Here is a 9,986-nt window from a genome sequence, read left to right on the forward strand (position 1 = left end):
GCCATTTCTTAACCTGGCAAATGTCTATTCTAGGTCTAATGGTTCCTAAAAATTACTTTAATTTTTAAGATTAAAATTAAGGATGATTCCCACCTTGTTTGGAGACACAAAGCATCTCCAATCCGTGACTTGAAAGTAACATTCCAGGTGATGTCACCAGCCCGGCAGAGAACAAGGTTGAGTCCTCAACCCACAAGCAATGTATCTGCTGGAGTTCACACGTCCTACACCCAGGTGGCATAATTTAGCATTCAGACTTTAAGAGAGGGCATATCTGCCCTCTTTAGCAATCTTCCAAAACTACCCTCTGAGGTCAAGCTAGACCTACTTCTATCTTGTGTGATTAGTTGGTTGGTTTTGTGTTTTGTTTTTGTGTTTTGCCCCTGTGGAGAACAGGGCTTCGATCTCCAGCAGAGCAATGGCAAAAGTGCCAGATTCCTGGGGAAGCACCCTAAAAGGCCTCTTCCAGGAATGATCCCCGTTGCCAAATTTCCTGAGGATATATCTAGGTGATCAGACACTCTCAAGCATCCTTCTCATAAAAACCTACTTGGATGTATTCACACGCATGAAGCATGCTAGGTAAGTTTCCTTCGCTTTTATTTCTATCTTTATTGCCCAGACTTTTCAGCATAAAAACTTTTTTATTAACATGGTCATTTACACTTTTTTCCAGTGGACTCTCAAATTCTCCTCATCCCCGCCCCCCACCCCCCACCCCACCCCCAACCACCAACATTACCAAAAGCTCTAGCTATGTATCGCTCATCGGCCCAATTAAAATAAATAAAAAAATAAATAAGAACAAGCAAATATCCCTAACGTTCCACCGTGCCTCCCTTTCCCCAGTAAATCCAGTGTCCTGCTGTAAAATTTGATAGTTAGAAAAATGATGGGTTTCTAAGACTGTGGCCTAAACGTTGTTTTACTGTTTTAGAGTTTGCTGGAACTTTTTTTTTTTCCGTATGTATACTTCACGTTTTATTTCATGTTTATTTCACGTTTCCCGTACATAGCATCAGTTCTCCATAGAGTGATGATGTTCACTGTTAATAAGTAGTGATGAGTTCATTTTCATCACCCTTATGCGGTTCAATAGTCGCCTCTGAAGCACAGGAATTCCTCTTCCTTCCGCTCTTCCGCAGTCGACCTGAAACAATCAAGAAGAGATGGCTGGAAACTGGTTTTAAGGAGCCTCGGGATCCTCCCGCCCACTGGAACCCCTGAGCTCCCGGCGCCCCTGCCGCCCACCGGACCCCCAGCCCGCAGTTGGCAGCGGGACGCGGTGATCCGAGCCGCCAGTAGAGGGCACACTTACTTTACTTTCGCAAACTAAAGCGCGAGAGCAGCCAGGGGAGGGGGCTGGGGAAAGAGGCTTTGCGGCAAAACCAGGACCAAGGATTGGTCGCTCCGCGCGTTAGCGGCAAAGGACTGGAGACCAGGGTAACGAGGAACCCTTAAAGCTGAATCGTGCTGAGGAAGTTGCTACTCTCTTAACAATCGAAGGCAGAGCGGCAAACTCTGCGGGTAATAATCTACCTTGAACTAAGCGCGCTATACACGCGCCTCCCTCTAGTTTTCTTGTTTTGGAATGGGGGGGCGGGTGGGAAGTGGGAGATGGAAAAGTTTACTTAAAATGCCTTTGGGTGAGGGTCCAGGGATGGGAAGATGGGTTTTGTTTTTAACGCCCTAGTATAATGTAAAATCGCAAATCCTGCGGGAATATGCGTTAAATGTTAAATATAGGTTCATTCAGGGAGCGAACAAATCATGTGTCGTGTCGGGCAACAAATTGGGTGGACGTGTACATGAAGTCTATACAGATGTACACGGATTATTCATACACGCAGTTTCACTATGGCATTTTTAGTTGGCTCAAGACCACCACCACCCCCCCACCAAAAAAAAAAAAAAAAACTCGGAAGTAATACTTGGCTCCTCTGCTTTGATCAGAATCTATGCTTTTTTTGGTGGGGGGGGTGCTTGATCACAATTCCAATAATAAAGGGGAAAAAACAGTATTTGAGATCTTGCTTCCAGGCAATTGTCAGTTTGGGCTCAAATAAACTCTTATAAAATTTCCAAAAAAAAAATAAAATAAAATAAAAAGGTAAAGGAAGACCCGGAAAGGAAGTTAAACCTCAGGTTTGTCCGAGGAAAGAGTTAACGGTTTTCTTCACAGGAGGAGGGGGTGGTCTCTGCTGACTCCCGGAGCTGGGTCCTCAAGCTCACCCTCCCCCCGCTTCTGGGAAGTCCAGTCCCGAGGGTCGCGCCCTCCTCCCCAGTATTCTCTCGCCTAGTGCCTTCGATTTCCCCCAAACCTGGGAGCCCCGGACTGGTGCAAACCGGCTACACAGTGCGCAAATAGGATTTTCCTGAAACCTGGCTGCGGAATTGGAACTCCTAAGAGAGAGGCACAGGGATGCAGTGGGGCCACAGGCCCGCAGAAAGCGGGCGGGTAAAGTCCCTCGTAGCGTGCACCCACAGCGGGCTCCAGCCTTGCTCCAGTTCCGGAACGCAGAACTATCCCAGGGATTAACGCGTCCTGGGACACAGCCGGCTCCCGCCGAGTCCGGCGTAGGTCTGCGCGGGCGGGGCGGGGGGTGTCTGCTGCCTTGGCAGCCAGCTGGGGAATTCATTCTGGGTGGAAGGTGCCCAATCGATAGCTGTACGCACATAATGCATAACACCCCCTCGAAAAATGCAGTGAGTGTTTACTCATAAGGCGCTCTCCAAGTATACGTGGCGATGCGTTGCTGAGTTATTTTAATAACTCTAGACATCCTTTTCCTCCCTCTACCTATCATTTAATGCCATCTACACTAACACCCCACACGTACACACTCAGAGCGCTCTCCGAAAAATACCCTTTCTTTCCTCCTCTCTTCCTAAGACTTATTTTCCGAACACTGCCCTTTCCCCAGCCTTAGGGAGGCGCCCGGCCGCCCGGGACGTGCAAGGCGCGGCCGTAGTACGCGGTGTATTCTCGGCGTTGGCTCAGCTGTTCCGCCTGCGATGATTTAAGCACGCAGGACAAGTATGCGGTCTGTCAAACAGTGCTGCGCCAGAGGAGCAGCAAAGAAAGGAACAGGATCTGAGCAGGAGCAGAAGAAAATGGTAGATGTTGGCAGTTAATTCACGCTGCGCTATTTACATCCGATTGCTCCGCGCACCCGTGCCAGGCTCAAAGGCTGAGTCTCCTCCCCGCGAGTCCCTCCCTCCGCACCAGCGCCCCTTCTGAGTTCCCAAAGCAGAGGGCTGGGGGCGGGTACAGGGGAAAGAGCCTGTCTCGAATCCCCGCCCACCGGCCCTTTATAGGCAAGGGTCTGCGCGGCGGAGGACCCCCGGGCTGCGCTTCTGGTGGCAGCTGCCGCCTCCTTGGTTCTCTGGGCCGCCGTCTTCTTCCCTCCTGCCTCGGGAAGGGGAGGGCACTCAGAGGCTTGGCGGGAAAAAGGACTTGGGGGGTGGAGGAATACTGCACATATAAAAGCCAGTTTTCTGGGCTTTATCTGACTCGCTGTAGTAATTCCAGCGAGAGGCAGAGGGAGCGGGCGGACCCGTCAGGGTTGCAGAGCCGAGAGAGCCAGGCGAGCGGAGTCGCGCGCTCCGGGCGCCCAGGGCAGGGAGAGGATCCAGAGTGAAAGGGAGGCTTCGCCGCCGGCCCAGCCGCCCCCTGCCCACCCTTCCCGCCACCCTCTGCCAGCGATCCGCACGCCCCGCCGCATCCACGAAACTTTGCCCACTGCAGCAGGCGGGCACATTCCCCTGGAACTTACAACACCCCAGCGAGAACGCGACTCTTCGGACGCGGGGAAGCTCTTTAGCCCATTTGGGGAGACATCTCCCCGCCCCTGCTACGACCCGCTCCTCTGAAAGGCTCTCCTTGCACCTTTTTGGACGCTGGATTTCCTTCGGATAGTGGGAAACCCGGTAAGCACCCGGATTTATTTGCCTTTTATTTTTTTTTTTCTACCGCTTATTGCCGCGATGAGTCGAATGCCCGAATCGGGGGCTTTTCTCCTATTCCTGCGCTATTGACACTTCTCAGTCTAGTTGGGGTGGGGTGGGGACGAAGCAGAACAGGATCGGGGTAGAGTGTGACTTGTCAAGATGGGAAGGTAGAAAACAGAGGGGAAATGGGGTGCGTTTTTAAAACTGGGCTTTGGAGATTTTTGCCGATGAATATTGACGCAGAGCCGGGCGGGTTGGACATTCCTGCTTCATTGTATTAATTGCTCTGGGGTTTCCTGGGGGTAGTAAGGGGGAGCGGGGCTATGCTTCGCGCTGGGCAGAAAGCCGTTTGCATCTTGAGCTCCTCGGAGTAAGGATTACATATTGCGAGTCTGAGCGGAAGAGCTCCGCAGCCGCTGAGTTTTCCGCGTCTCGGAAAGGGCATTTAAATTTCGGTTTTTCTGACAGCCGGAGATGATGCGGCGCGTCGGGGCCGCCGATCCCCGCGGCATTTTAGATTCTCCCCTTGCTCCTTTTAAGAAGTTGGCTTTGGGGCTTTTTTTTAAAGAATAATAAAATTAAAGATCTCGGTCTACGGAGGTGTTTGGACTTGGTATTGCGGAGGCGGAGAGGGGAGGCCGGAGCAGGGACGTGTCCGATTCTCCTGGGTGCATGGACTTAGAAAACAAGGGCAAATCTCCGCACCCAGCCTTGGCTCCTCCGCCGCCCCGGGTGTCCCCGCGCCCCTGAGATGCGGAGGGACGACAGGGAGCGGGTCCCCGGGCTTTTCCAGAACAGCTGCGACCCTCGGCGCGTGAGGGGAAAGCGTAGGATCGCAGCGGGGTCTCTGGCGCAGCTGCGTCGCAGAATTGGGTGTTGAAGGGAGGCGCCCCTGTTATTCTCTAACACCCCCCTTTTATTTATGGGAGAAAGTGTTAAGGCCCGCGGCTGAGCTCACCGCACCAGCCGGCGAGGGAAAAGCAAAGCCGGCAAAGGAAGGGGAGGGGGGCGCGCTGAGGGTGGGGATGGAGGAGGCGGAGGGGGAAGCTGGGAGGGCGGTGGCGTCCGCGAGGGAAGGAGCGCAGCGACGGCGCGAGTGGAAGGGGCGCGGAGGGGCCCCGGCGCGAAAGAGGGGCGCGCACGGCCGCTCCCGCCGCAGCGCCTCTCGCCTTCTCCTTCAGGTGGCGCAAAACTTTGCGCCTTTGCCTTTGGCAAATAGTATTCCCGGCCGCCGCGTCCCCCGCTCTCTTACCGAGGCCAAAGCCGATTTTGATTGCTCGGCGGCGGCGGGGCCGACTCCCAGGCTCCGCGCTCCGGGCGCCCGGGGGACCGAAGCCTCGCGGGCGCTCCGCAGCGGATCCACCCAGCGCGTGTCCGAGATTCTAGGGGGGCACCCAGAGGGGGCGAAGGGGTGCCCTCCCTCTCCCGACCCCCGCCACTGGCCCCCCCTTGGCGATAGCGCTGGAAGGGGAGTGGTTCCGGCGCAGGGTTGCGGCAACAACCAAGACCCCCTTAACTCAAGGCTGCCCCGCTTTGTGTGCCCCCTTCGGCAGGCTGCCGCGATGCCCCTCAACGTCAGCTTCGCCAACAGGAATTACGACCTCGACTACGACTCGGTGCAGCCCTATTTCTACTGCGACGAGGAGGAGAACTTCTACCACCAACAGCAGCAGAGCGAGCTGCAGCCGCCGGCGCCCAGCGAGGATATCTGGAAGAAATTCGAGCTGCTGCCCACCCCGCCCCTGTCGCCGAGCCGGCGCTCCGGGCTCTGCTCGCCCTCCTACGTTGCTGCGTTCGCGTCCTTCTCCCCCAGGGACGATGACGACGGCGGCGGCGGCAGCTTTTCGTCGGCCGACCAGCTGGAGATGGTGACCGAGCTGCTGGGAGGAGACATGGTGAACCAGAGCTTCATCTGCGACCCGGACGACGAGACCTTCATCAAAAACATCATCATCCAGGACTGTATGTGGAGCGGCTTCTCGGCCGCCGCCAAGCTCGTCTCCGAGAAGCTGGCCTCCTACCAGGCTGCGCGCAAAGACGGCGGCAGCCGGAGCCCCGCCCGCGGGCACAGCGCCTGCTCCACCTCCAGCCTGTACCTGCAGGACCTGAGCGCCGCCGCCTCCGAGTGCATCGACCCCTCCGTGGTCTTCCCCTACCCGCTCAACGACAGCAGCTCGCCGAAGCCCTGCGCCTCCCCGGACTCCACCGCCTTCTCCCCGTCCTCGGACTCTCTGCTCTCCTCGGCCGCGTCCTCCCCGCGGGCCAGCCCCGAGCCCCTGGTGCTCCACGAGGAGACACCACCCACCACCAGCAGCGACTCTGGTAAGCTGGGACCCTCCAGGCCTGACAAAGAGGGCGGCTGGCCGGCTTTCCTATTCTCATCGGCCGCTTATTCGGCTGGCCACTTCAGTTGACACTGTCTCTTTTCTTACATTCGGGAAAGAAATGGTAGATCTGGAAGGATCTAGGAGCTCCGTGGTCCCTGGAACACTGGGCTTTTTAGTGCTTCCTCCCATCCTTTCCCTTAAGACCGCCCTAGTGGCCAGTCTCTTCCTTTCTCTCCCGCCCCTAGGAATTTCATTTGGGTTTTTCGATCTATCGGTTTATCTTGCAACTCGATCCACTCCCTCTTACCTTTCTTAAGCCTTTTAATTGCCGTAGGGGGGAGAGGGCTAGTGTGAATGAGATTAAGAGAGGATTGATCTCTGGGAGTGAATGAATTGCCTCCCTCTACTCTTTTGAGAAGTGTTGGAATTTAATGACTGCAGGTCCACAAAAATGAAGAGCGGGCAGTGGACAGGCAGAGCAGCCTCCCCTTGGGGCTGTTAGCTAGTACCTGAGAGCACGTGGGCTGAGGAGTTGGGATCTTTTCAGCCCTTTTGAACACTTAAAAGCAAATCCTTTCCAGAACTGGACTTCTTTCTGCCCCTTCCCCCAACCCCTGGGGCTTTTGGCAAAGAAGCAAGATTTTTTTTTTTCCTTTTTTTTCCTTTCGCACTTCCAGTAAAATAGGGAGTTGCTGAAGTCGCTCCAGGAGATTTGCAACTATCCTTTGCAACACCTAAAGGGTTCTGGGTAAAGTCCCTTAAAAACAGGAGGTGCTTGGGAATATGCTTTACTTTGGGTGTGTCCAAAGCCTCATTAAGTCTTAGGTAAGAATTGGCATCAGTGCCGTGTCCTGGTAAATTGTAATTTTCTTGCCTGTGCCATAAAGCCAGCTGTCATTCTCCTCCCGGAGATTTCTGGGACTTGCTTTCCTGGGGAGAAGAGCAGGGATCACTTTGTTTCAAGGTCCTTCCTCACAGGATGCCTTACATTGGCATAACATTAATCTAATCCATTCATTGATTGCTTTAAGGAAATGTTGCTAACCAGGTGATTTCTATTTCCTTTCTTAAAGAGGAAGAACAAGAGGAAGAGGAAGAAATCGATGTTGTTTCTGTGGAAAAGAGGCAGCCCCCTGCCAAAAGGTCAGAATCGGGGTCACCCTCTGCTGGAAGTCACAGCAAACCTCCTCACAGCCCACTGGTCCTTAAGAGGTGCCACGTGTCCACCCATCAGCACAATTACGCAGCACCCCCTTCCACCAGGAAAGACTATCCCCCCACCAAGAGGGCTAAGTTGGACAGTGGCCGAGTCCTGAAACAGATCAGCAACAACCGCAAATGTGCCAGCCCCAGGTCCTCAGACACAGAGGAGAATGACAAGAGGCGAACACACAATGTTCTGGAACGCCAGAGGAGAAACGAGCTGAAACGCAGCTTTTTCGCCCTGCGTGACCAGATCCCGGAGTTGGAAAACAATGAAAAGGCCCCCAAGGTAGTTATCCTTAAAAAAGCCACCGCATACATCCTGGCCATCCAAGCAGAGGAGCAAAAGCTCATTTCAGAAAAAGACTTATTGCGGAAGCGACGAGAACAGTTGAAACACAAACTTGAACAGCTACGGAACTCTTGTGCATGAAACTTGACCTATTGGAGGGAGGAACTGGAGTCGCTCATGAATCCTCACTTGTTACTAAGGGAGAGTTAGGGAAAAGGTTCCTTCTGACAGAACTACAACAATTCATAACGTATGAACTCTTTTCAAATGCATGGTCAAGTGCAACCTCACAACCTGGGCTGAGTCTTTGGACTGAAAGTCTTAGCCATAATGTAAACTGCCTCATGTGGAATTTTGGGCATAAAAGAACTTTTTTATGCTTGCCATTTTTTTTTCCCCCTTTAACAGATTTGTATTTAAGAATTTTTTTTTTTAAGAAATGTAACCAATTTTTCTGTGTAAATATGACCATTAAATGTAAATAACTTTAATAAAACGTTTATAGCAGTTATACAAGATTCCAACCCATGTATTATAAACCATAATTTTTTTTATTTAAATACATTTCCTTTTTAAAGTTGATTTTTTTTTTATTGTTTTTAGAAAAAAATAAATAATTGAACCAAATCTTAAGCTGTGAGTGTTCTCTGTTTCTTCTCTTTTCATTCTCCTTTTCCCCAATTACAAATTAACAGAATTCGGTCCTTAAGGGCGTGAACTTACAAAGCTGGGAAAAGAGGTTATTTAGGAAAAGGCAAGGGCTGTGTTGAAAATGGAGCTGGGTCCTTAAGGTCTTTAAGCCTTCAGGGTTATAAGATGCTTCCTAGAGATCTGTGATAAGGCCCAGAGTTGATACTGGGAAGAAGGAAGGGGCAGGGTAGTAAGCTGGTGAATGGCTTAGAGATTGGCAGAGGGATGCTAGAGGTTAAAGAGAACAGTTCAGTATACAGGGGGGAAGGGGGAAGGGCTGGGGGTTGAGAGGAAAATGAAGAAACCCCTGCGGTTTGGTTAACCCATGCCATTCCCCTTTTGCTTTCAAACCCAATTTTGCCCAGTGAAAGTGAATGGAAGAAGTGTGGGAGCCAACTCCTGCGGCTCGCCTGCTAATGCCAGGTGCCAGGCCCCTTACGTGTGTTATCTTGTAAGCCCCAAAGGAGCCCTCGGAGGCATGTTATTAACCCTGTTTTACAAACAAGGAAATGCAGAAGTTCAGAGAGGTTATGTAAGTTCTCTGTGGCCACACAGATAATAAAGGGCAGCATCCAATTCCTAGCTGTTGAAAAACTCAACTTTTCGCTATCAAACCTTAGCTCATCCTATAGTGTCTAAAGTACTGAGATCAAGAATGTTTTTGGTTTGGGGCCTAATGCAGCGGTCCTCGACCTTTTTGGCTCCAGGGACCAGTGCTCCTATGAGAATCTAATGCCTGATCTGAGGTGGAGCCGAGGCGGTGACTCTAGAGCTGGGGAGCGACTGCAAATACAGATGAAGCTTTGCTCGCTCCCCTGCTGCTCACCTCCTGCTGTGCAGCCCGATTCCAATAGGCCATGGACTGGTACCAGGGGTTGGAGACCCCTGGCCTAATGGACTGACAAGTGATAACCATACTCTACTGCTTATATGCCAGGCATTGTAAGCATTTTTCTTTGACTCCACAGCAACCCTATGTATTGGCTACTGCTGATTTCTCCATAATAGAAGAGGAAACTGAGGCACAGAAAGACCTCCCCCCCCCCCCCCCCACCCCCGCACCACCACCACCACCTCCATCCATGTGCTCAAGGTCCACCCATAATGAAGAATAGAGCCGGGATTCACACCCAGGCGGTCCACTCTTAAAACGTGCGAGGCTGACCACCTCTCAAAGAGACGAGTAGGAAAAAAGGGGCCACACATGAGAACAGGAGTCACCCATCTAGTGGCTTCTGTGCCTTAAGTTTCAACATATAGGCCCCGTCTGACAGCAGTTCCCCATTTTTGTTAGTTTGTTTTCTTTCATTGATCGTCGTTTAATTTATCCTTTCCCATCGAGAAGCCCAGAGCCCATTCCTTCCTACCTTAGCCAGTTGTTAAGTGAGATTCACAACTTGCTCCAGGGGAAGCATCAGTTGGGAAACTGCTATTGTTCAGATCACGGAATAAGATATAATTACTCTTTTTCATGTGAGTCATTATTTTGGAAACTACAAGCTCCCAACCTCTTATACACACAC

At 52.1% G+C, this 9,986-nt stretch overlaps 1 protein-coding gene and 1 long non-coding RNA gene across 2 annotated transcripts in view; one reads left to right on the forward strand and one right to left on the reverse strand.

Annotated features, from left to right (window-relative positions):
• Positions 1–1,526, reverse strand: part of LOC105292560 — a 3,744-nt gene extending 2,218 nt beyond the window's left edge. The window contains exons 1-2 of the long non-coding RNA XR_002780490.1: positions 1,319–1,526; positions 1,082–1,150 (exon numbers count right to left, since the gene is read on the reverse strand). This is a non-coding gene — a long non-coding RNA (uncharacterized LOC105292560). The remainder of the gene's footprint in view (positions 1–1,081; positions 1,151–1,318) is intronic.
• A 1,805-nt stretch (positions 1,527–3,331) lies between these two features.
• MYC (MYC proto-oncogene, bHLH transcription factor) lies at positions 3,332–8,297 on the forward strand. Its single transcript, XM_011360819.2, has 3 exons — positions 3,332–3,930; positions 5,505–6,273; positions 7,352–8,297. The coding sequence occupies exons 2-3, from the start codon at positions 5,514–5,516 to the stop codon at positions 7,912–7,914; spliced, it is 1,323 nt and encodes a 440-aa protein (XP_011359121.1). The 5' UTR covers positions 3,332–3,930; positions 5,505–5,513; the 3' UTR covers positions 7,915–8,297.
• The last annotated feature ends 1,689 nt before the right edge of the window (positions 8,298–9,986 follow it).

This window comes from Pteropus vampyrus, unplaced genomic scaffold (genome assembly GCF_000151845.1).
Source record: "Pteropus vampyrus isolate Shadow unplaced genomic scaffold, Pvam_2.0 Scaffold59, whole genome shotgun sequence".
Classification (NCBI taxonomy): Eukaryota; Metazoa; Chordata; class Mammalia; order Chiroptera; family Pteropodidae; genus Pteropus; species Pteropus vampyrus.